This window comes from Lepisosteus oculatus, chromosome 3 (genome assembly GCF_040954835.1).
Source record: "Lepisosteus oculatus isolate fLepOcu1 chromosome 3, fLepOcu1.hap2, whole genome shotgun sequence".
Classification (NCBI taxonomy): Eukaryota; Metazoa; Chordata; class Actinopteri; order Semionotiformes; family Lepisosteidae; genus Lepisosteus; species Lepisosteus oculatus.
In genome coordinates, this window is record NC_090698.1 from 66,141,190 (window position 1) to 66,169,004 (window position 27,815).

At 38.4% G+C, this 27,815-nt stretch overlaps 1 protein-coding gene across 3 annotated transcripts; it reads right to left on the minus strand.

The window, feature by feature from the left end:
• Window positions 1-1,645: 1,645 nt before the first annotated feature.
• onecut2 (one cut homeobox 2) lies at window positions 1,646-27,064 on the minus strand. 3 transcript variants are annotated; one of them, XM_015361476.2, is made up of 3 exons: window positions 24,903-27,064; window positions 16,186-16,233; window positions 1,646-1,935 (listed from the first exon to the last, which is right to left on the minus strand). In XM_015361476.2, exons 1-3 carry the CDS (start codon window positions 26,023-26,025, stop codon window positions 1,649-1,651), a joined length of 1,458 nt encoding a protein of 485 aa, XP_015216962.1. In that variant the 5' UTR covers window positions 26,026-27,064; the 3' UTR covers window positions 1,646-1,648. The 3 variants fall into 3 exon arrangements, with proteins under 3 accessions (XP_015216962.1, XP_006626652.1, XP_015216973.1); XM_006626589.3 differs by lacking the exon at window positions 16,186-16,233 and having other exon boundaries at window positions 24,903-27,058; XM_015361487.2 differs by lacking the exon at window positions 16,186-16,233 and having other exon boundaries at window positions 1,767-1,935; window positions 24,893-27,063.
• Window positions 27,065-27,815: the final 751 nt, after the last annotated feature.

Consider the following 27,815-nt stretch of genomic DNA (forward strand, 5'->3'; position numbering starts at 1 on the left):
TTCCACTTTTTTAAATTACTTGAATAGACTTTTGAAAGAGTAATCTGAAAGTGATAATTTTTTCCACTTTTTATTGTCAAGGGGCCTAATGCATTCAACTAAATCATTTAAGAGAAACTTAATTTACCAGCTACATCAGCTTGGGTGAGAAGACTATAGCACTATTCTGGGTATTGTTTATATGTGTAAACAAAAAAAAGTAGGAATGTATCACCTTATTTTCCCATTGAAAAGCTAATTAAAATAATTAAATTATTATCACAATACATACATTCTAGTACTAGCTTGCAAATTGCCTTGCCAGAAGCTTTCTGTGTAGGATTTAGGAGAAGTGAGAGTGGGGCATTTGGTTTGCTTAGCTCTGTGAGCTAAGCATTAAAGCTAGGGTGTTCTTCAACCGCTTCATAGAAATGACATCCTGAGTTTTCAAATGTGTGAAGAACATTATGCACCAAACAGTCCTATTTCTATTGCAAAAGAAATGTGCTTCAAGATTGTGCTCACATACTTTGCCAACCACTAAAAAATATTTTCTAAAGAGCACTTAATAGTCGTCGCTGCCAGCCATTGAAGTCAATGTTCGTGTACAGGTGTGTTCCTGATTACAGGCAATACTTAAATCTGTAAGATTTGTGCTTGCATACCTGCCAGTACCTGACACTGAAAATATCAACTCACGGGAACCTTCAGCGGATGCGAACGTTGTTTTTCCCTTCAGATTAAGCCACTGGCTACAATCATACTGCTGTACTACTTGCTACAAAGATTGGGTTTTGTCTTACTTTGGTATCACTGTGAATCAACTGGAGAATCTAAACAAATAAATAAGGCCAAGCTAGGGTATGTCTAGGAGTTCAGGAAATCAGGAATTCAGTTTGGAGCTACAGAGGTTATACGCCTAGTTTAGTTTGATCAGTGTTTACACGGCTCAGAAGTGGCATGTAAGATACTCCTGCAGGCATGTCTCAGGCTTCAAAATTGTAATTAAGTGTGAAACACATGTGCAAACTAAACCAGGTAGCTGAAAGCAAGATTAAAACAACATGCAGTCATTATTAACCCTATTATATTGCACTTCAGGAGCTAAACTGCAGTATAAATGGATTATAGTTAGACTGAATGCAACTGAGTGAATCATATTTTTCCTAGGCTTCAGCATTCACAGTTAAAAAAAACTGTCTATTTTAATTAAAAGAAAAGTTCATCTAAATACCACCATCCATAACGTGTACTAATTGCATGGGGGGGCTAACCGTCCCACGGTCAGAACAGCTCGACACAGTAAAAGCACACGGGAAAGACGTTATAGGCTGGTAGCATTTAAATCACCATACCACATTAAAACAGACTCGGCTCTCAGAGGCGCCCAAGAAAAAGGGTTCGGTTCAGTTCAAAATCCACTGCTTTTTGTGACAGTGAGGGCGGAGGGGACATTTGATCAACTGGGCTGCTTGCGAGTGGCTGTAATCCAGTGCTCAGATGGGTATGTGTGTCTATGTGAACGGTAGCGTCTGATAGCCTTTTGCACCTTTGCCAGTAAACAGCCACCTCCTCAAAAAGCACATTTTAAAAAGTTGTTGTTGAGTGACGTGCCCCTTCCTGGCGCACTGACCCCTCACCCCTCCCCCCCCCCACCCACCCCCCTCGATCACGCTTTGGTACAAGTGCTGGACGCAGAGGACGCTGCTCCTGGGCTCCCTTCGTCCATCCACTTGTCCAGGCTCCGCCGCCGGGCATTCATGAAGAAGTTGCTGACGGTCGTCAGCTCCAAACCCAGCTGCTGAGAGATTGTGATCTGCATCTCCTTAGACGGTCGCTTGTTTTCCTTGAAGATGGCGAGAAGCGTTCGGCGCTGGAGGTCAGTAAAAACCAGACGGGATTTCTTTGGTGTATTGCTCCTGTCTTTGCCTGGATCTTGCTCTTTGCGTTTGCATGCTTTGTCGAGAGGGGGAAAGGGAGAGAGAGAGAGTTTGATTAGTAGACTGAAGGTTGTCTTAACACCAACTTTTATTATCTAGTTGTTCCTGTTATTTTTATTTGCCTAAGGCTTTTATCTTGAACAAATCACATTTTACCCATTAACTGTATATAGCTGGGCATTTTAATCAGAACAATCTGAGTGAAATACTTTGCTCAAGAGTACAGCAGCGGTGTCTCACTTGGGATTTGAACCACAGAGCCTTCCAATTACAGAGGCCCAATAACAATCCTGTCTTTTAGAGGTACTGGCATTTCTAATGTATTGTCCAAGTGTTACATTTGGAGAGATAAGATGACCTTTCATTCTTAATCAAAAGTCATAATGATGTCTATTGTTATAATTCTAATTTACTGTGTATATGTTATGTATAGTGAGGGCACCGCGGTTCAGACAAAATGGCCGCCTTCCCTGGACCTCATTCCCCAGAAGCCTTTGGGGAACAAGCTGCTGCTGCTGCTGCCCTCAACCACCTGACCTGGCCGAGGAAGGTGATTGGTCAGGTGAGCATTTAAAAATCAGTCAGTGCAGTGCAATTTCTGTTTGAGAAGGCTGAGGCTCTGTGGGAGACTTCAAACAGGACTGACCAAGAACCTGGAACTCAGGAACAAAGGAGAAACCATGAGCGCTTGACTTGGAGTCTGTGTGACTCCAAAGTTTTGTGTTGGTTGAAGGCGGTAAGCAGACTACCTGATCAGTTGCATAGTAAGGGACTCAAGAGGCTTAGCCAGGAGCTGAACCAGGAGCTAAGCTTTTGTTCTAGTTTATTTTATTTTTGATGGTGATTGTGTAACCCCCACTTGCAGATAAAGTGCACAGTTAAACCTTGCGGCTTGTGTTTGGGGTATGTCAGTTGTCCAGGGACCTGCCTAATGATTCTCCTGTTGTGACCCACCCTGGGTGCAGTATAAATCTTACTTATACATAAAATTTCATGTTGGCACACACAGCTCTAGTCTTTGTGTGTGTGTGTGAACTACTCATTCTTGTGCTAATTTATCTTTGTTGGCACACTGATGTGACATTAATCAACAAGGGCAGTGGCTGTTTTCTGTAAAACATCTGTGACTGTCCAAGACCTCAAGTCTCAGGTTCTTCAAAATATGGGAGCCTTTAATTTGCTTTAGATTATGAATCAGCCAATGCATTTTTGCTAGATGTAAGTGAATTGCTTAACTGGGCATAAAATGAGAAAGATCATCCCTTTTCATTTGGGTTTGCAATTACTGCATGTAAGATTTTCACTGATGTATATACAGTATGTTTGATTGTATTGCTAATTTGTTGAATAGAGATAAATTTACAGAGAAATTGTGGTGCTTTGTTGCCATTGCATTGTATATTTTATAGTCTTAATTGTAAATTGACTTAATCTAAGCACCTATAGAATTATACAGAATTTAATCTACTTACTTTTCAGTAGAAATATTAAGAATAGGAAATTGAACATTGTGTGGATTACAAAATGCCACAAAAACATTCAGAAATGGGCTTTTTAGGTGTGTTCAGTAAAAGTCCATTCCATTACCTTTTAGTCTTCCTGTTTAGCTTATACCTGTCTTCTAACTTATACATTAGGAAGCAAGAAGTCACCATGCAAAATACACACAGATCAATCCCTAAATATCAAATTGAAAGTAATGAATGGAATATTTTGTTTTGACTTTTTAATCAAACTAAAACTCTTATTTGCAGATGGTTACAATTCATTTTTGTGAAAAATAAATATTGTGCCAAGAATGTGGTGTCTGTATTAGCAACTCTTCCATGGAGATCAGCTTGAAAACAAAGAATGGTGGGCAATTATCTTAGATCAATTTAAATTACACTTCTGTGGCCAAGAGACTGAGATTATATAATTTCTTTAAATCCATAATTTTTCAAATACTACATCTGTTTCTGATTTGAGGAGTTTCTAAAACATTCTAAATAATTCTTTCTGTATAATGCTCTTTATATAACTTTTTATATAAAACTGCCTTTACCTCACCTTGACAGTAAATCACAATTCCAAAAATTGTGCAGTTTCTGCCCCTTTGTTCTCTCTTGTAAGGTTTCGTTAATTGTTATGGTGTGGAAAAGATAACTTACTTACTTAATTATATGATTGCCTGAAAGCCATGGCATATAAACTACGTATTTGGGAGATCCTCAATGCATGAATATCTTTCATGTAATGATATCAAGTGGCTACCCATGAAAGATACCATTGCACGTTTGAAAAACCCTTCTTCTGCAATAACTGATTTGTTAATATTATATGCCTTTACGCGACCGTAGATTTTGGGTGTAGCCGACCCCAAAGTTCAGTTTGTTCATTGAAATTATGCTGATTCTCAGTTATTGACAACTGTTTTTAAACTACCAAGATAACAAATAAATGGATTAATATGGAGCAAACTCAAGTAAATTGAACAGCCTCAGAAACAAATTAAATGTTGTAAATAGGCAGGTTGATAACTTTGACACCAATGTAATTCCTTGCCCATGGATAGCCATTTACACTTTTAAACCGTTGAGTCTTTCTTGTGATTTTCCTTATCAAGTGTGGCCATGGGAGTTTGTAACTTCAGGCTATTTCTGACCCTTGTGTTGAAAACAGCAATCTCATTGGTATCCATCATGCATGACAGACACACTATGAAGACTAACAGACAGTAAACTTAGAATCCTGCAGACTTTATAATTATTGAATCATTAGACTGGGTTACTAGAAAATAAAACCTTTCTTAGACTTAAGGGGAATAATTTTCAGGTATTGTCACCGATTGTCTTGTGTGTGTGCGATCACCCTTTCAGTGTGTTATTGATTCTGGGGCCAGGACAGCTCACAAACCTCAGTTGCTGGTGTCAGTTGTGACCCTGACTGGCTGACAGAAGGGTGAAATTGCAAATACAGTAGCAGCAGTGACAACAAGCAAAAATAAAAGATTCTTTGAACTTTTCCAACCGTTCCTCATTGACATCTGTCTGCTGCTTTTGAATTAGACCAGTAGACATTTCGCCAAATTGATTCATCATCGGTACTATTTAGCTTTTAGTAACTGCAGTTTATATGCCAAACGCTCTTTCTAGCCTTTCTGGGGGACAAGTTATGTTTAAATTATCTCTATCTTTACTTCACCTGTTTCCAGGCGACTGTGTTACCTGGACCTAAAGCAAATTTGTTTTTCAAGTCTTCAGATTTAATACTAAAGAAGTGAGCAAAAATCAGAGTACAATGTTAACAATTCTGCATGAGGTTAAGATGAGATAACATGAGCTTTACAGATAACCATGTATTTAAATAAATACTTGTTTTAGAAGCCATCTCCATAAGAGACTGAAGCATTACTTTTAGATATTAAAATCACATCAAAGATGGCAAAGCTAGCAATGAAAGTAATGAAAGCATCCCTTTTCCATCTCCTCTGTCCGCAGTCGCTACTTAAGACAATGAAAATTAAATATGCTGTTCCTCACAAAGATGTGAAAATTTCCTTACAGTGAGCTTTTGATTTAGGTCTCTGCGATCAATATAGCACCTCCAGTGTGCTACTGTCTGGGTTACATACCAATGACACTGATCAAGGTGAAATGGTGGATAACTCAATGCTCAGCCTTACAGAACTGAACATTTTCAGCTTTCTATAAAGCCTTCCATTTAGATTGACACCTCCTGCTTCATCAACACCTTGTCATGGACTGGGACATATAGTGGGTCATACGCTGGATTTAGTATTTCCGTATGAGTCGTTTTAAGAATTGTACCTTATTCTAATCAGAACTGTATCTCAAATGATAATGTAGGAAGGGGGGAATGTAAAAACATTTCTGAAGTGATATTCAAAAGGAATCAAAATAATGGAGAATTAAGATTTGAATTACAAATTTAAGGGTGTGTCCTTATCTTCACTCTTGAGAACGTTCTCCTTTCTCACCCACTTAAAGAGAAATGACAAATTAATCTATTTTAAATTGTTTTTCATTAGTAGCTTATATTAATTATGTAGTGCAAGTACAATAAAAGCAAGGCTGAAAATAGCTGAAATAACCTTGGAGCTCTTGATGGGGAAAAATAAGGAGAAACATTTCAGATAAACTGGGTTACACAATGTCCATCTAGCACTATAACTTCACAATCCTCATTAAGCTCTCATTTTATTATTAATATATATGTTTAATATATTTATGATCAATTATAATTTCTTACAACCATCTTCAAATTAATCTTTTTGCTGCCATTAAGTGCACAGTTGGTTGTGAAGAAATAACACCGAATATTTTTTTTTCTCAGCTCCCTATTAACGGCAGTCCAGCACATTTGTCCTATAACATCTAGAATACTTTTTTTCCTGTAAAATATTCCAGCATTCAGGGAATTAAATTCAGTCTCATGCATCATGAATTACATATTTTAAGTGAAATATGTACAGTAAATGTCAGATCCCACTGCATTTTCAAATGAAAAAGTAAGGTTTTCAGCTAGTTAATTTAAGACTCTCATCTGTTATGCTTGATTAGTTATGTATAATTATTTGTAATTTTGTGCATTTTTAAAAACATGTACAAAAATATAATATTCAATAAAAAGCAAATATTTACAAATTCTGAAAATGCAGTGACAAACAACGTGCATATCAATATTTTATTGGCATAAGATTAAATATTCATACACTTTCTTAAATCCTATAAACCACTGTTACTATGTTTACTTGCTTATATGAAATCACATGTATTTCTCTGCTCTTTAAGTACAGCATAAACACAGCATTATTCATTATGGAGACATGATGAAGATATCATTTAACAGCACTGTGGGGGGAGGAGACAAACTTTTCAAATGGTTTACTGTGATGTCTTTCAACAGTCTTCCTCACAGATAGATGCCCTGTGCCACTTGGGTTGTATGCCTGCCTTGGTGCACTCCAATGAAGGAAAGCCTCAGAAATCAATTTGATTACCTCTCTGAATTAAGTATGCACAACTGAGACCAATCGGGATCAATATAAATCAGGTTAAGTACTCCATTGTGTACAAAACTATTATGTAAGAAGAGGCAATCTGAACCAGAATGCAAATAAACACGTCATCAAGCGGTGATGCATTTTTGTAGATGTCACAAGGTTTTAATGTACTTCTCTGGTGTTTGTTTTGTTTCTCTGTACTAATTAGCGGCAATCACTTGCACAGCTTTGCTTGCTTTACCAGTTTATGATGGAAATACACAGTGCACAGAATTATTGTTTGTAATTAATGTAATTAACCCTATAACTAACGAATCATTAGCTTTAAGTGAGGACATTCTAAAATAACAAGTTCTAGTAAAGCTGACATTAAATTGAAAATGCATATTATTTTAATAGAAGTAGTTCTAAATCATTATAGCATCATATTACATTATAAGTGGTATAAATCTTCATCCAGAAACACCTAAACTCAGTGTATTTGTCCTTGTATACTACCAATATGCCAAGTCAGTGCGGACAAGAGTGTCAGCAAATTGAATAACATGACTAAGACTGGGGATGCAAGTCACTAAGAGCACATGTTGGAGGAGCTAAGCAAATAATCGCAGTGCACAGTGTAGACACCTGAACACCATGTCTGCAGAGAACAGGAGCAACAGGCCAACCCCCCCAGTCTGTGTCAAGGACACGCCAAAGAATGCGACTGAGAGCCGAGAGACTACGACCGGCGTCTCAACTAATACATGTATCGTAACAAATATATAATTCGAAATATTCCTCATTGGAAGTATTCCAGTTGGGAATGTATGTTTTTTTGTCCTCTGTCGTGCAGACATGCAGACTGGCAATAGAAGAGTGTCGAAAAAAAACTGCATTGCTTCGGCAGTGCGGACATGGAGCTCTCCGTGGTACTGAAAGCTAAAGTCTCAAGACCAGAAACTGATTACAGATACCGCTGTACAATTTAAAAATGATGTTAATAACTGGGTTACGCAAGGCACATAGATTTTCACTTAGCATTCCCTATGAGGAAACCGATGCTTATTTAAAGAAATTCCACAGGCCAAAAACACAACCTAGACTATTCCAAATAGTTCCTTTTGTAAACGGCGCAGTAAAATGAACGGAAAGTTGTTAAATTTCAATATCTTAACATTTCGTCCACAAGGTGGCAGTGTACTCTTGACTTGTTTATGAGAACAACTGGGCGTACAGAAGAAACGAACCTCTGTTACATATGAGGAACTCGTGTTGGCTGGGTAAATCCTATTTCATTTTCCCTGAGGTTCGCGTGTTTATAAATAAATCGAGCACAGAAGCGGAAGGTGACGATTGCTTTTTAAATACTAACCCAACAACCACGAAAATTGAACCTCGCAGACCTCTGTGTACTCTACGAGATTGTACTGTATTTAGACATTTACAAATGTTCAGTGCTTTTTGTTTTAACTTCGTTCTTATTTTTTTTTCTAAGGGATCATGGGCAAGATGATTTAAATTAACTGCAAAAAGAACCTTCTTAAAAGTAGCGAGTGGGGATTTGTTAAAGCTGTGTGAAAGCTGAGCTTTGCTCCCTGGAGTTCAGAGAACACACGACCTGGTAGCAGCGAACACGTTCTGTGCTTATAACCATGTTATTTTTCTTTTAACTGAGCAAACAACGAATCCCTGAAAGGGAGATCCCTTGGGCAATCGCATGTATGACCCCTTTTAAAATGGTACCTTTCTTTTAAACGGATATGAACACAATTTTCATCAATTTCCCTACGGGATTAATAAAGTATTACCTACCTATCTATGAACACAACTTTGAAAACACTCATCAAAAATCAGTATTATAAAGGTTAAACCCGTAGAGCAAGTGGAATCCATTCACAATGATCTACCCAGTGTGTTTTCCTTAATGAGTTATGGTTATGAAGAGTCTGCTGATTTTTATACAATAAAGGAATATCTTTGGAGGCGTCGCTTTAGCTACAGCGGTTATAACGCTAACCCCAAAATAATGTTTTCACAAATAAAGGAAATACGAACGAAATTAGCACCATGCGGCTAAATGATTTGGCGTTGTGTTTTTTATTTCCCCAGAAATTTAGCAATACTGAATTTGCATGCTTAACAAAACCACGGAGCACCCGTAAAGCACTAGATCACCGCTCAAAACGCACTAAGTGTGTAGTATGATATACACTATTGTGTGTCAAGGCAGTAACAATGAAAATGGAATGTTATTAGTCGAAAAATTAATAAAACGAATCCGTTTGGTTTAGCGATAGCAGAAATGTAGTGAGCGGTAAGTAAATATATATATATAATGGCAATGTTATGCTTTTTAGTAATTAAGCGAGACGTTATTCACCTATTTTCCTTATTAAAACATAGCAATTAAACTGAACTGAACTAAACCCTGTTTTGTCCTTTACATATCACTTATGTACTAACTATAAGAGGTAGCAAAGGTAGCAAAACCCTTTAAAATATTATATGATCTCTATGTGAAACCAAACCCACCTCTGAGTTGTTTTTCACGTAAAAAATACTAGAAAACCTTATATGGTTGAAATTATGTTTCGCCTTGTCCTGAATTTCAATTGGAGACAGCGATTTTAGAAAGTTATTTGCAGTTTCAAGTTTTATCAAGGCGTATTTGAATCAATGCAGTTGGAAAAATTAATATGCAATCTGTTGTCAGTTGAATCCTGCCTGAGGTGTAGTCTTTCCTATTTAATTCAAACGTATGTTGAAACTTTATCTACTAATGATTAACATCGTTGTCTATTTACCCAAGACACACCAAAGGTTCCTGGCGGTACCAGACGAGCAGGATTTAGTTTGTTTTCAGCGTCCCCGCTAATTATTCTTTCTTTCACGTTGCCCCTCTAATAAAGATTACATTTGACGTAACATAAATAATTATTACAGTAAACCAAAAGCATAACATTCACATTTTTTGCCTCGGAATATACCTAATGTACCTACTGTAGATCAATCTGTATGTACCTGTATGTACAAAGAAAAGACTTCTTGAATGACTTTGGATAAAGACCAGACACCGCCGAGTTTCTTTTGAAAGAAACTGCAAGGAGATTGAAAGAATGCAGTCTGAAATTAGATATGTTTTAATATTGGCTCGGTTTTCTAGGTAACATTTCTAGCCTGCGGGTGGAAATGTTAAGAAATGTCGTGGTTATTCATCTAATTGGATTGTGCAATCGGAGCAACCTGTGAAAAGGAGAGATACCTGTAAATACAGCAAGGTCACTCGGTTGTACTTTTCCCAAACTGGGGGGGAAAAAACATCAGACTGCGCTAACGTTTGCTATTGTGGGTAACATTAACTTTTTTCTCTATTTCATGTATTACATACACGATGCATTTATTGACACTGTTGCTTTCTGTCAAATAATGCAAAATAAACGTTTGGATCATCATTATGAAACATTACTCTAAAGCTTCATGCTTATTTTAAGCCGATGATTAAGGTGAACCCAGGTACATGGGTTTAAAATATTTATTCAATGCAAAAATACATTAAATCTTTACAGCCCACCGTGAAGATGTCTAAACTAGCAGCGTGTTTTAAGAGATATACACTTTTTTTAATTTGGGGAAAAACTAATACAGTAATAACAAATTAAAATAGTAATAAAAATAACAATAGAAAATAAAACGTGTTTAATATACAGTAAGCCATTCTAAAACACTCCGGTTGTTCCTCATTTCTTTGTATATACAGTACGTCAGTAAATTTGATTCGTTCCAATTCCACATTCAGTCTACCAGCTATAATATTGTCACCTTCAGACATAAAATCATCTCATTCTAAAATAAAAAGTCTGCGGTTTCTGAATGTCCATCTTGGGAAAAGAGTCGTTAATTACTCTTTGTTTAGGCCATAAACGTAGCGTGGGTACAGTATGCATCTCGTATTCTGCTCTGCTCTCTGCGGCCATTTTGCAGCCAATAAAGGTGTTGTTATTGTACTATACTGTACTCGACTATATGAGGCGAACTGCAGGCATGTAAATGTCCAGGGTCGACTTCGTCACTCGAAGCACAAACCTGTACTTTATGATCAGTCTTGCTGGGTGCTATATATCTACCCTACAATAAGAACTACAATTGTAATATTCAAGAAAAGCTTTACTTTGTTTTCGGTGAGGGGAAGGCAGGCAGGAAGGAGGGAGGAGTGGGGTTTGACAGTGTGGTTTTCTTATAGGGTAAGGTTAAATCGATGGGATCGATACCGAAGGTTTCCCTGGTCTTACATCAAACGGATAACAGCTTCTCTCGTCCATGGCTTATCTTTCCTCTCTGACAAATGCAAATCAATGGCATCCGAGTCTCTAACAGCGCACAGCCGAGAAAGTGCACACACGGGCTTGTTGTGGTAAAGTCGACCGAAACACCTCAACGCCGCGGCCGGAGAGCCGTATTTGAATGTCTATAGTGGTATATGTTGTCTTATTTAACAGGAAACGGCTTTGCTTGAGAAATCTGAATTGGACTTTTAATGTCAAAAACATACGCGCTTCAAATTTGATGTAGGAGCGTCTTATCTTTTTTTTAAATTTTAAATCAACTATCACGATCGTTTCATGGTGTTTTACAGTCCTAACTATAAATGATAACCATCGTAATAAAGCTTGTTTATCTGTTCAAGGTACTGTATCAGGTCGAAGAGCTCAATCAAACAGCTGCAGAGGTTGCATGCCTGCACTTTACACAGGGGTAACAGAATTAAAAATCTCTTTATATTCTCTCACATTGTGAAGGGTCATGGCTAATTACATATTCATATATCTCCTAATTCATGATGACCTCTGACCCTTCCAGAACCTGAGCGGTGAATCCATACACTTGCCTGTGCTGCAACTGAAACCTCATTTTGATGTTTAACGTTTCAAGGTTTTGGTATTCAACACCTCACAGAAAATGATGCCCTGTATTTCCACATTCTTAACTGTTTTTCACCAGGTACCAGGGCAACCGAAGATTGTGTCAAAGTGGAATCGTCAACTGAGTTTGTTGTGGAAACTTGGCTTAACCTGTGTAACTGAGGGCCAAACTCCTGATGGGGGAGACTAGGACCCCCATGCTTGGTGAAAAGGGGGAGCACCAAAACTGGAGAGGGGGGTGGGGGAGGGATTGAAAAACACGCGAGGAAGGGGAGAGAGGGACATGTGGTGTATATGGTAATTTGAGAAATTACTTCACAATTAGTTGTGAGTTGCGGCAGCTGAGCTATATTAGTTCGGCTGCCCTCATGTCTCCCGGACTTTCGTTTAGAACTCCGTTAAGTTTTTTTTTTTTAAAAGCTTGAAAGGGAAAAAAACAACAGACAACAGGATTTTCTGAACGGCTGCCAGAACAAATAAAGAAGGCTAAGGCATGCCAGACTTCATACTAGCCCACCTAAGAGAAGGAAAGCCAGTGGAGAGCAGTTTTATAAACGTTCATAAAGCAGTTTCTTATGAAACCGAAAACGTGCAGACAAAATGCACCAAAAGGGGGGGGGGGAGAAATGTCAATACAAAGAAAATGACAGTTGCCGTATAGAAATCAATAATGTGCGAGTTATGAATGCACTGCTTCAAGATGAATAGTTTTTAAGGGAGACACCCTTGCTTGTGAAAGATTCATTCCTTAAAAAAATATTACGGATTTAACGTTCTCTAGAAAAGGGGGTAAATGTTTTACACTGAAAATGCATACATCAACATGTCAACAAAGTCTAACATTAATGGGTCAATTACCGACACAGTTGCTGAAGAGAAGTACATAATAAAGATTCAAGTGCGTGGTATTTCTTGCAATAAAAGGAGTATGTTTCCTATACAAGATGATGATACTTGGATTGAAAGATCAGATGAAGAGAAATGCAAATATGTGAGATTTTAATAAGATTATAAAGCTTCAAGATGACTCAAAATACAACCCGAAAGAAGATGTTATGAAAAGAAGGGTGATTGTATTTAAAATGTCTGCTTTTAAACACATTTGGAATGTAGTGAGAGTCTGTTCCTGTCACAGGCTAACAGAATAACAATTAATGGATTGGTTAATTACATTGATGGTAGCTGATGATTTAATCCAGTAAGACAGAATACTAAAATGATAAAAGGGGCTACAAAACACAGCAAAGAAAGACATAAATTAATTCCACACAGGAGCCGTATCCCACACAGACTATAATAAGGGGCCAAGGTTTTAAAACGTTAACTGACAGGTAGCTGCACTGTTCTTAAATAGGAACAATTACATTATAATCAACATTATTATTATTAGTAGCAATCATGTCTGCTCAAGAAAAAATGAATTAACATTGTGTATCTAGTTTTATCAGATATTGTACAGAGTATCAGGCCCTAGGGAAGTTCTCCATTTATATTCTGAGCTTTTGCTTTGAGACGGTTTGACCAAATTTATACTCCGGTATGAACACCAAAGCTCATTGAAATGAACAAAAACACACACATTCAAACCACTTACTACCGAGTATTGGCCAAATGCAACCTATGGTAAAAGCACTCTTTTAAGACAAATTGTTAAAAAAGGGTAGCAGTGGATATACTGTATGAGCACAGCTCAGGGGCACAAGAGGCCACACAAAAGAGAACAAAGCACACCCACATCACAGTTCACGATCCAAGATGATTATTTCAATTATTGAGTGTTTCTCACACCACTCAGTTCACCATCTCTTGACAGGTAATTTTCAGACTCACCACAGAGGTGAAACAAACAGACAAAAAAAAAAAAAGCCCCTGTCTAAAAAGAAGAGGTCGATGAGTGCTCCAGCATGGGGAAAAAAAATTAAATCCTCTCTCCAGTTGGAGAAGAAAAAATGGAATAATTTGTCATACCGTTCATGGATGGAAAATAGAAAATGCATCCACAAAAGAGAGCGTGGCATGTCACGATGTGGTCGAGCATATCAACCAAGCAGGCTCTTCGTCGGGCAACAAAGGCAAAAGAATTACTTTGTTAAAAAATCAATACAGTTAGAATCACCATTTTATATTAGAAATTTAAAGTGCAGTCAATATTTAAATTGATCGACCTCTGCTCCCTGATTAGCCTCAGCTCTAGGAGTAGGCTCCCATCCTCACGGATGTGCTTGAGACTGTCCTTATTTCTCACACTACAGTCCACCAAGTCTGCCATTGGACACGCATGGCAACCAATTAACAAGACAGTGCTGTTGTGTATATGGCTCGGCGACCATGGGATCACTTTTTTTAAAATATACCCCACCCCATACATGCAACGCAGGATGAGTTGAACACTACTCAGGCCGTACGCTGTGAATGGCACAAACTGTATTGGCACCAGCAAACACTAGGACCCATTCTATCTGTGCTCTTGATAGTGGCCAGCACTGACCTTGAGTGTCCGGGAAGCACACACACATCCCGGGCTAATATTACTCTTTAAAGAGAAGCGCGCACACAATTTTACTGCAGCATTAATTTATATCCTGTCTATTGTGCTGCATTTAGCTGCATTAAAGTCTGTTGTCACACCCTTAGGAATAGCATGAGTTGAAACTAAGTACAGCCTAAATTAGAAATACAACTTGTGGGCTGAAACTAAACAGTGTAGGGACCCTTTCTGACATTTGCCCTTTTCACTTAAAAAGAATCTTTAAAGATGAGAGCCTGACAGAGGATAGGAGTGAGGTACAGGTGTGGGTTTACGGCAAATGATTTACCACAGCAGCAAGGAAAGGGATAAAACATAACAAGGGTGTTTCTATGATTATCCTCTATAAGGAAAGAGATTCCTTGGGGCCATCTGCACGAAGTGACAGTGTTGTATGCAATTGAGTAAAGGCTCCAGTCACAACATATTGAAAATTAGAAAAGGGGAAACACACATGCTTGAAAATCCTGAAGTATTTTTTTAACCAGCATTCAAGTTGTTGTTCATATCAATTTCACATCAAATGTTACCGTATCAAAACACAGCCTCTTGAAGATAAGAGCTTTATTATCAAGAGACTGGTGTGATGAAGGGAGACGGAAACATTTATTCAGATGGGGTGCATGTCAAAAGCTCTGGAATGGGGCAAAATCCCAAATCCCGAGGCTCCAGGACACAACTGGTATGTGAGTATCTGGAGAGGAGGTTCCAAGTCCTGGTCCTGGAAGGCCAGTGTGTCTGCAGGTTTTCTAAGTATTTTAAAGCAGTAGTAACTTAAGAGCTGAGAGAAATTTGTCAATTGGTCCAATTCAGCTAATAAAGAGCAAATTGAAGTAATTTTTAAGTCCATTTCGACTTAACACCTGTAGATGGGATCAGGATTGCAGACCCCTGATCTAGAGTGAAATGTGAATGTTCTGATAGATAAAAATAAAGTATTGTACGTATTAAAGATAGAAGGTGCATACAGTATATACAGTAATTAGTTTATTCAATTTAATAATGTCATGCAAGGCAACCGGAAGTTAAGATTTGATCTGTAAAGTGATGATGACAGTAAACACATGGCCAGGGTAAAATTATTAAAACTAAAAATGTCGCAAAAAATGAATCCATTGGACTCCTAAATTGCCTGATCTTAATATTTAATTGCCTTGGGATGAGCTTGACGAGTGTGAAGAAAAGTGCAGACAGCAATTAGTGTGCACTGGAATATGGGCCTGAAGAGACTGACCTTCACTAAACTGAAACATGAACCAGTGCTGGCTAACGGGTACGTGTTGAAAATAATATTTTGATAAAAAATCACCTTTTCACCAATTAATGAAATCCTCAGTCATATTTCAGTAAGAAACTTTTTAATCCCTAACTTTAAATCTTTCTTAATCCCTTCTATGGTATATACTGTGTATGGTATGTACAGTATCACTGTAAAGAGTCTTTCCTTAATTATAGTACCACTCTCGTGCCTTATTAAAAGTGTCAAATGTCATTAATAATGACAAAAGTTCTTAAACATTCCTATTTTGTCTACGTGACATACTGTATGAATGGGCTGTTTTAAATTTAAAGTGAATTTTAAATAATTAAATTCTGTACTGCAATTGCATGTGATTTTCCATGTTTGTGTGAAGCATGATATCTTCCATCACCATAGACATTATTTGATACTATAGCTAAAAATATGTCATTAAAATACAATAGAAATAAAGATACACACAATCAATTACAATGCAAGGCCAAGAGCTACTTGTACACCACAAAACATTGCTGGTTTGGAAAGGACCGCAATTGCATAAGAGTAATGTTGAGGGGGGAAAAAAAGTGTTTTACCAGAAATCATAAGTCGCTGTGCTGCCTCATCTTGATTACAGTAACTCCCTGGTAAAGACAGGTAAAATTCATTATTAAAATACAGGCCATATTATTAATGCGGTCTAACAAAACACCAGGAATCATTTCAGAGGCTCTTAGCAAGGCATACTTCATTGAAACCAAAGAAGCAAGAGTCAATAAGGAAATGCAGGTTAGTGAGAGGCAACAAATTGTTTCAAAACTGTGTAAACTTTCATAACTTTTCAACAAGCGTAACCACGGAGCACAGACACCTACCTCTGCTATTGAAGAGCTACCAATGCAACTTTAGTCTAAAGGGAAGAACATGCTTCTGAATGAAAATTTGAACACAAATTGCAAATACAAATCGGAACAAATATTGCAAATAAAAATCTGAACCAAAATTGCAAACGAAAGCCTGAAATGAATCCCATGAAATGTGTGAAACATTACGTGATGTCCGAAATGTTTGAGACAAGTACAGTACATCCATTTCTTCTCTTGGCAAAGGACGCTGATAATACCATCATCAAATGTGTCGCAGCACTGAGCGAAACTGAATCACCAAGGACAATGTTCCACCTCTGTCCAAGGACGGGTATCCATAGCTTCCTAGACCAAGGTCTTTTTCAGAACACTTCCAAAACGTCCAGTTAGAAAGTTCATTGTACTATGACAGAGAAAATACATTTTGTTATTCTAGAAATGGTTCGGTTTCTAAAAAAGACAATTGCTCTTCTTGGTTGGTGAGGTTTTAATAGTTTAATGGTGCTATTTGCATATCAAAGAGCATAAAAATGATAGAATTGAATTCCACTCTACAGGCGTAGTTTGTTAAGAAAGCAGGCGATAACCCTGCCATGTGACTCTGGCAGCAAAGGGTCTTTATTCAGGATATGGGAGTTATGTGACAACTGTAAATAGCAACGTCTGCATTTCTGGGGTTTAGAGACATTGATAGTGTCTCTTTGCACAACTCTCCAGAAGGCCTTTCGTAAGAAACTTATTTCAAAATAACACTGAACCCCACTGTGACATCTTGCATTCCTATAAAATGTAGGTGATAATTATCTAAGATTAAAATTTCGTATCTGAATTTTGGATTTGAGCTCTCCTTTGTACAACTTGCACTGAATCTCTCATTTGCTGAAAATTATAATTTCATGGTATATGTGTATGGAAAGCTCTCATATTGAACACAAGATTTAAGTGGTTAAAAAAAGCATTTGTTTCAGAGTTTGTTTGGACAGATGTTCTTCTTCTATGGTTTATAAGGAAATGTAGCACATTTTCATTTACACAGGAAAATAATGGCTTGATTCTTTGTAACCTGTGATTCTTGGTTGTTCCTGCAGGCAGGGCAATAATTAATCTAAAGACCAGTGAAGAGACCAGATGCCGGTGTGGGGTTTTGAGCTGTTACTTGAAGCAGTTTATTTCAGGGACAGTCTGTCTTTAATAGACATTTTCTATATTTTTTAAGGTGATTATGACTTAGAAAATAGTCCATGTTCACCAGATCACTGCAGAGTATCTTAAAATGCTATAGTTATTGGTTTTGCTGATACTTCCAATGGACTGTGTTTATGTAGAGTATCTTTTTAAGCACATAAACAACAGTTACGAATGCAAACTTCAATTCTAATGCAGTAATGTTACTTTCTGCTTACCTTACTACTGATCTGTTTCTGCTTTATCAACATTTTGATGGTTTGCAAATAAGTAACCAATCTGTCTTTAATTCTAGAATGTTATCTAGAGATTCTTTGACCTTATTTAGGTCTATTTTCTTAAAATACATAAGTTGCGCTGAGAATAAAAATACAATTGGAGTTTCACATAGTTTTTTTCTCTACTTTTTAAAGAGACTTGAAACTGCAAGTGTTTTCAAGAAACTACAAATGTGTCTATCAGTTCTTTTTAACTACGGACACTTTCTTTCTCTATGACACATTTTGTTTTTACTATTCCTTTTTTTCCCCATATTATATAATTTAATTAACATTTTTAGTCATTCGTTGGACAATCCCATTTCTACATCTCGGCAACATATAGAGAGTTTGACAAAGGAATGCACAATTCCACATAAACTATCAGTGAACAGTTCAAAACAAAAATAACAATTTATTATCAGATTATTATTGCACAACAATCACAATACTCATGATATGTGTTTAGAAAAGATAAAAGCTGCCTCACATACTGTATTGTCATCAAAGTCGAACTTAAACCTACAACTGCATGATGCCTCTCTTCTCTATTAGCACTGCTTTCTTAGCAAATGGAGAACAGGCTTGCCAATATATTTCCAAGATGACTCTTCCAATTACTTGTTCAGGGATCACAGTATATTTAGTTACTCAGAGGCCTGACTTCAGAGGAAGATAATGTGCAACACAACACCACAGTCAGTTCTTCTGCACATAATTTCTCTGAATATTCCTAGCACAGCAGTGTGCTTCAGTATATTAAAAATGGGCTGATAATAATGACGGGATTATTTTTAAATCAAACTGCAGGTGCCTGACATTTTCTCACATCTGCAGCAAATTCTGTTTGGCCTTAATGCAAAGCATTACTGGGAAGAATTACTGAAAAACTAATTGGATTTTGAAATTCTCAGAGAGCCAATTAAACTTTCAGATGCCTTTAAGCCTTGTGTTTTGAAGCCAATAATTTGAATCATTTTTTAATTAACTCAGTAGGAAGACACTGTAATTGTGTTGGCATGTAAATTACGTTCTTTTTCACGAATTTATATCTTCCAGTTCTTTAACTGATTTATTGGTCTTCATTAGTTCCAATTAAGTAATTAAGAAGCTTATAAGATTCAGGATCTACAGAGGAATATGGTGGGAGAGCCATTATTGCTTTTGACAGCTAGGTTGCATTGTAAATGACTGTCCTAAATTTTTTGTAGCCTTAGTGGCATATCAAACAGGATTTAAATACACCTTAAATACACTTTTTTGGTGCAGTTTAGATGCTGATTGGCAGTAGTTAAAATGTAAACAAGCAGAGCATTTTTGGATTTAAACAGGACTATGCTTTGCACTTTACACAACTTTGGCTGACAGCAATCAATAATCCCATTGCAAAGTCTCTTTGGTATGAAGCCAGGCAAGCAAGATGATCTAACTGCTCGTGGTCTAACCTGCCTAATCTGTATATGTCAAAAAAAAGAGAGAGAAGGGTGCAGCTTTTGTTATTTGCTGGAAAATCATCCATAACAAATGGGTTTAAAAATTCAGATCTGGGCAAGCCATATTAGTATGAAATGAAGACATTTAACATGATCAATCTAAATGGGTATTGGCAGTTTTTGTACATTAGAGCAGAGTTCTGGTTAGTACTTGAGACGTAAACATTGAAGGAAAACCGCATACAGTACTAGAAGTTGGTGGCCAGCAAACCAATACTGCTTTCATTGCTTTCCACGGCAAATCCAAGTTAAAGGTGCCCTTTGACAGGCTCAGTTTCAAATAAATAAATATGTGTAGAGCTTGTTTGCATTAAAGACAAGTGCATGGAAAACATGACAAATGAAAGTCTTTTTAATGGGGAAAATTCCGCAACTGGATTATAGTATGCCAAGCTTTCAAAGCGGAACTGTGAAAGTATACTGTACTGGATGTACTGTTAATTCAATCTTACAAAACACAATACTGTGACAATACCATACGATACAATACCATATAATAACGCCATAATAACGTAACTCGCGTTGTTGATATTATTTCCTGGTGAGATTATGAACATCCGTTGTATTTATTGCTATCTTTCTATCTAAAAAAGTGCCGGAAAAAAATCAAAACGTGAGCTTGCTCATTTACGCAGTCAGCGTCTCACGCAGCAATTAATACAGTTGAGTAACTCCGCAGACAGCTGGACCGAGGCAGTTCTTTTTTTTTTTAGCAAACAATATACATTCCGTTGTTAATATCGTTATTACAAAGAAAACAACCGAATCAATAACTAAAGATCGATTTTTTGGTCATTATTAAAATAATTGTCAATGGACAATCCCTTGTAACAGGAACGTTATCTTTGTCGTTTGTTAAAATATATAGTTTTGTCCTTGAAGCTGAAAATTCGTTTTTATTTTTTCACCTGCAAGTCCGTTAAATAATTTTCGTATTTCCCCCCTTCTAATGAACAGAAACTAAACTAAATCAAAACTTAACTCTAAATATTGGTGTGGCAAAACAAATGGTTTTGTTTTTCTAAAAAGCTTGATAGTTGTATACAGTATGTCAGTTTAAGAGTTACCAAGAAGAGCATAATGGTTTTTCACTAAATCGTACAGCACCCCAGCGCTTCCATGGTATTCAGATACCCTTATTCATAACTCTCAACGGATGACTTATTACGAGATTTTAAGACAGCGTTGAGTGAAATCAATTCGATATTTGCAGATTTGACTGCGTTACACGTCAAATAAATAGCACCGCTAATTTTCTAACCAACGTGGCTACAAAAAGCAACAACAGAGTACTGTAGATCATCGACATTATAACCAGCAGCGATGGTGATATGGAACACAAAAACTGTAGCTCCCTTTTCTTACGGTCTTCGCGCAGCAGGTCCTTATTTATGCCGGTTGTGAAAGTGTACGTGTACTTTTTGGATGCCCCATGCGGACAGTGTGACTTGAGTGGGGGTTCAGTTAAATAACCCCCATGGGCACCATGAGTCTAATCGCAGCCTACCGCACCGCACGCTCCCGATCCTGAAGCCCGCGGAAAGCGACCTGCAAAAGGGGCCGACACCAGGCCGAAGTTGAGCCCAGTGCTGGGAAGAGACTACCAGCGTCAGCTTTACTGGAAGCAGCCGGGATCAGGTTCCAAATCAATGAGAACTGGGTCCACACGTTTATGTTATTGTTGCCAGCATTAATGCCCTTTTAATCTTCAAGAGATTATCCGCATCGATCTACATCTATATACACACATTTGTTTTAGAAAGTGACATAACCACACGATTGAAAGATTGGAATAAAAATAAACGAGGGAAGCTTCCCTCCACCACCACCACCATTGGATCTTGTTCCAATGTTTTCGTGTGCCTTTTTCTTCCTTCCCTCAATGCTCTCTGGGATCCTACATTAATGCATATTTGGAAGGTGTTATTATTTCACCAGGGAATGCTAGAGGCAAGGACTAACAACAACACAGGGCTGTTTAATTATTAATTTTACTTATTCAAGCAAACAGCCATAAGTGGTTGAAAATGGGCTGGCAGGAAGAGTGTGTTCCTTGCTTGGAGGATATGTAGTTCAAGGATTAAAAAGCATTAAATGGTCCTTTTATATTCGCATTGAAATACATACAAGTGTATTGCAATACCTGTGAATGTAAAATCCAAACAAATGAATCATAAAAAACCCAAAGCATATATTGTATAGCCTATAATTTAGGTTCACAAAAGTCTGTCCACTTAGCGAAATCGTCCTTGAATCAGGGCTAGTGTATGTCATGTAATCTCTTGTGTCGTGTCGCACAGTGATTATTCCACATTTAGTGGCGTTGCACTCCACGAAACCTCAGCAGGTCTCCCAACACTGCGCCCAAGAACAATAGTCCGGGAGTCTTCAAAAACCCGATCCCAAGTGAAGGCGGATCTTTATCTGCAAATCTTTCTTTTAAAAAACATTCCGCTACTGATCAGTGCTGGTCTGGCTTGCTTGTGCTTTCATAATAAACGAGTTCGTAACGATTGAGGCTTCAGAATGCTACTGTTGTTGTGTTTGGTCTCCTTTTCATGCGCAGAGCAAAACGCCTATAATTGCTTGATGATGAGTGGCGCTTGCAACGCGTGCGATGTACTACGATTAAACCTTTTCGCGCATTACAACGCCAACATGGTAAAAAAAAAAGGCATTGATAGCACCTCGGCGTCTACCTGATCTTGCATGTAATGAATTAAAGAATGAACCACATAAACGCTTTTCATAATATTAGCAAGAAACTAAGCAGAAATTCTAAATCCTTCCCTCGCAGTGATACTCTTAAATTGATCAATACCAATTATTATTCGTGCTTGTTTGTAACTGGAAAGTGGCCTTCCATATTTTTGAGGCCCTTCGCTTAATGTTACATTGGGCGTCGATGTATCAAAAACGAATTATTTAAGGAAGGCCTATACAGCTGTGAGCGCACAATGACTTTCTATACGTATTTTGGGGATATGAAAGATTTATGTTGCCGAATAAAGAACAAAGGCCTCGCTCTCAGCTCCACATCTTGCCTGGTTAACCCAAGACAAGGTGACGTTTCGGCTCTGGGTCATGCAGAGATTTCTATCAATAATTCATTGAGCCGCCGCGGCCAGGCCCCCGCTTTTCAATCCCCACAGCCCCTCCGCACACATAATACCTTCCCTCCAAAAACCGACCGAGGCGTGTAGCACCATCTGTGGGTTAAAGATCTTCCTAGGGAGAAAACTGCAACACAAGGACCCCGGTTTAAAATAATTAGCGTTTTTTTTTCTGCCCGAGGCAGGGTCCGGCGTCACAACCCAAGAAGACTCCGCAAATATTGTACTTCAGAATTATTCGAGCAATGTGCAAAATATTTCATTTTTCATTTTGATCATGTGCGGATGTACTTGTATAAAACTATACGGTATGCGTGTATGGGAGTAAACGGTCTATCGGGTTAGCTAGCTGCTAGCATGAAATGATGTAGATTCTTTAAAGATCTTACAGCGCGTGAAAATTCAATATTTCACAAGGCGTGTTTCAAATACAAATACTGTATTCATTGGCAGGGTTTATGCCAATATCGTGCTGCATAAGAATCAACATCCACGATCACTTACACAAGATACCCATAGCATAAAATATTTTTCAAAAATAGGTTGCTTTGGCCTGACAACTTGTATTATTAAAATTATTTAATGATTTTATTTGCCCTTTTTTTCTACGAAAAAAGGTGGCAACGTTATTAAAATGCATTGAATCTTAAGGCACAAAGGGCTAACTCGAGCACCACAGTATCCAGCAATAAATGTTACATTGCCTCAGTTTCAGTCTAGGAAGTTCTAACACATTTCCCATTGTACAGTCAGATTACCGACTTTCTATTACATTATTATTTTTAGCAATTGCTTTATAATGTTATATTCAGTCATTAAAAATGGTCTGAACATCTGTGATCGCGTTTACTTTTTCACATTTAACGTGTTTAAAAAGTCAGTAATCTCATATGTAATTAGGAACCTGTTAATAATGTTTCTATTTTTAATTTGTTGTGATCTGCACACAAACCTAATAACACTGATTTTATCGCCAATAAATAATATTTGGACTCGTAGTTTAATCATAACTGAAATCGTGAAAACGTTAACATGAAAGCATTTTACCTTATTTTTTATTATTTGTATCTTAAGCGGAACAAAAGAAATCGTTGCATTAAAGGTTCGTTTTTCTATCGCTAGAGGGCGCACAAACCTTACAATAAAACTGTTCACGGTACAAATCCAAATTTCCTCCCTGTTTTCTTTAGACTATTAATGTTTTTTTTCAATGAATCGGATAGTTTGGAACTAAGTCAATATAGCTCATAGGAAATCACTTATCTAAGCATTCTTTGAAAACGAGTTATGTTTTAAACTAAATGTTGGGTTTGCGGGGGTCGTGTTACTTTTGCTGGAAGCGATAATCTGAAGAAAAAAGCATTCCCAACTCTGCTTTACATATAATGAATAAGCAAAACTTTCCGTTGTTAACAAGCGAGCAGTCCTCGTTGTCCGCACTGTTTACAAATATTTCAGGTGTACAGTCCAGGTGTACATCGGCACGATCCACATTCTACAACTTCTCTACAGAGAAAATAATAATAATAATAATTCGCGTCAAAATGAAACGCAAAAGGCCTGATTCACGACGTCCCTCAAGATAGAAAATGATCATTCGACACAGATTTTTTTAAATGTATTGTTTAAATGCCTTGTATTGCAACCTGTCTTCGCTAGATATAGCTGAAGTTATCATCCCAGGCTAATAGCAAGAAGAATTACGTCTCGGGCAGCATGTCTTCAATAACTTCGTACAAGACACAAGACACAAGACACGTCCCAGTAAAAGCCCCCCGAATGTCATTTTGCAGAAAGACAAAATCCTCGACAGGTGAGCCCCCTTTAACCACCTTCAACCTCTAAATAGGTCAAAATGAAAAAAAAAATGATCCTTTACATAACAATACATGAACACAAACGTATAACAGTACATGCATGGACGTTGTGCATATACAATCCACCTTGTCACTAAAATAGTGTTCCTTTACAAATGCAATTTTCGTTCAGTTTATTTAATAAACTGAAAGCAACGCAGAATCTAGAACTTAGCAGGAGATGCTATCATATTTCTTACAAATATAAACAACTCTTGGACTATCTGAAGCCATTTATCAATATATCATCTAAACTTTGCTCAGACAAACAGGTAAATGATTAAAACTGCGACGGCTAATAATTGATCACATTTAAATACCTACTAAAATAGTTTTTTTTTAATAAATTTGAATAATTTAACAACATGGAGCTTACTGTTTATAATGGGGGGGAATCATTACAGATCAAAGTCGTACAGTAGGGTTAAAGTAGAACTTATTCCGTACCTCGAACTCTGTTTTAGTGGAAGGTTTCAGAAACATGGATTTGCAAGCTGGGAGCAATTCCGTAAATAGAGCTCTTATCAGGATACCTTGTCTTACCTGCTAGCCGTAAGGCCGACATCCTCTGGAATTCGGGTTCTTGAAGCCATTTCCACATTCTCCTGAAGGTCTCCCTCCCAGATTTAAGTTTACTCCAAGGTTTGGGGTTCCTTAAGAGGTCGGAAAGGGTCCCCTGCGAGCGACACAGCACCCGCTGGGCGAAGATAGCCTGGGGGATGCTGTACCGCTTCAGTTCCGCGGTGATCCGCTGTGCCACCTCTTTGGTGTTGATCTCTTCAAGCTGCCCCGAATTGTTACCTTGCGTTCCAGAGGAGGAGGGCGGTCTGTCCCGGCTGGAAGCCAACACGGGCCCGTGGGATTGAGGGTGGCCCGGGTGACCAGTGTGGTGCATCCCGTTCAAATGCGGCATCATACCTGCCGAGGGGCCACCAAGGCCTCGGGAGAGGTGCTGATCGCCCCTGGCCAGCATGGCAGTGTGGGCATCGAAGTTGGAGCCCAGCATCTTGTCGTGCCCGTGGGCGCCGTAGTTGTGGAGACTTTGCTGGGTGTTGTGGATGGAGCCCAAGCCGTTGCCGAGGGGGCTGCTGGCCAGGGGGGATAAGCTTTGACCCATCCCTGTCATGTCCTTATGGTAGGGGCTGTAGAGATTGTTCATTGCTGGTAAACCCCTCTCGTCCCGCATCAGCGTGAAACTCCCGCTTACGTTCCCAGAGAGACGCTGGTGGTGGTGGTGGTGATGGTGGTGATGAGGGTGGTGGAATTTGTCGGACACCGTAGAAATGGGGGGTAGGGGTTGGAGTGGAGTTAACGTGGTGTAGGTGCCGCTCATGCCCATCCCGGGCGGGGATGTGTCGCACGGCATGCTCATGGCGTGATGAAGCGGGAGAGACAATTCCGGTCGGTACTCTGCGGCTCCGTCCAGGATCGTAGCCATGCTAGACACCATAGCGGATCTTGAAGATGCAGTAGCCAAATCCTGATGTATCCGTAAAGAAGCCCCCGTGTTTCGGTCGTGGTGGGGACTGTGACTGCTCATCAAATCCTGCTCATGGCTTACTCCACCATGTAGATTGCCAATACTGTCCATTGTCATCTCTGGGTTCATGGCGTAAGCATCCAGATCCTTGGCCAGGCATCTATAGGCGTTGTAGGCAGTCTTCATTCAGTCCATTGATCTATTTTATGTTTTTGTGCCAGGGATGAGTTTTATTGGGGTTTTTTTTCTAAGGCCTCTCGGGTTTTTGAAATAAAAAAAAATTACCGATCTCTATCAGACGGGCCAGTGCTGATTCTCGCCATGTCCGAGCCCTCTCCTCCTCCTACGTATTCTGTTTAAGCAGCTGGAGCTGTCCAGGATGGGTTTGCTATACGATCACCCTATCCCGGTGGAGGGGGGGCGGGGATTTCCTGCTAACAGACGTCTCCTTTATCCAATCGCCACTCTTCCCGTGCTTGGCTGAACGCGTCCCGGAGGCGGCTCGTCCAATTGAATTCTAGTGGGGGAGGGCGCTCCGAGTTTTCATGCTCGGTTGACGATCGCAAGCAGCCCTCGCATCTGGACTCTAACGTCAGAAAGTCTGGATTTCTTTTCAACTCACAGTAACCCTTTCTTTTCCCTTTATCTCTTACCAGATAGTATTCTACAATGAATCACTTGCTTAGCATTACCTGGATTTAGCTGTTCCTTAATATTTACCATAGATTAGGACAGCGTCGCTATCTTATCACAGCGGTGAATGATTACTATTTACGTACAGCCCTGGCGACGACTTCTGGACGATACTGTCCTGGTATTCAAAAAACAAACTTGTCTTATATATTAAAGTAACTTTGTGTATACCTATATTTTTATTAGCCTTATAAGCGATGCTTTGTTTGAGTCATTTTATGGGAGTCGTTTTCAATTTCTCAAAAATAAATCAAGTTTTGAATACGAAGACAGACATGTATTCGGCTTGTATAGTTAAGGCAGAGACATACGCACTCTTTTTTAATGCCTATTAAAGTGCCTTAATTCTCTTTTTCGCGTATCCCCGTTTTTAAAACACAATTAGATTCTGATGTAAAAATGTTCAAATGAAAGCTGAGTGCTAGATCTTTACTTTCTTTCGGCTCACAGGTGACTTAGAAAAGAAACGGAAAAGCTTGTGAATGTTGTCATGTAAATGAACACATCTCTTCATTTTTATCAAACTCACTGATTAAATCACGGCTATACAAAATAAGCCTGATTCATGTAGTCATGTAGTCATGTAGTCCATAACTAAAAAAATAACGTTGCAGCATGATTTTAAAGCGACTCTTGTGAAGTCTTCTGGAGGCTAAACTATTGGCCGCCGGACCATTTATATTGGTAAACGCGCTCTTAATTCAGACGCGGTTAAAACCTGTACTATACTGTACAGGACGCAATATGCATTTACTATATTTTGAAGTTGGTCACAAAGGCACACCATGAGGTTTGGAGAGGCACCAACCCATTTCTGTCCTTAAACCACAAGGGGATGTTTCTTTTAAAAGGACAAAAGACGATTTGCACACAAATAGCACAGGTTCCATTCGGATTTAGATTTTTAAAAGTAACAGATTTCTTCGGAAGCAGGTTGCTCTCATTTGCCCTGGGTGGCGATTTTGACTGAGATTGCGCAGATGTTACCATTGTTTAAAGAGGCTGTAATTAAGGACAGGAGGACAGAAGTTTGAGAAGCGTGACCTATTTTCCTTTTGATCAGCTGTCAAAAGAAGAGCAGGGGGTCTTCTTCCACAGAGGGCCTTCAGCCAAGCAGTTTCAGCTGTCAGGACAACTTGAGCACAAATTGGCGAAGTCGCCACTTGTACCTGCAATGAATTTTCGCTGGCGGGTTAGTTTTCAAGTTTTGCCATCACATTATTATTATTATTATTATTATTATTATTATTATTATTATTATTATTATTATTATTATTATTATT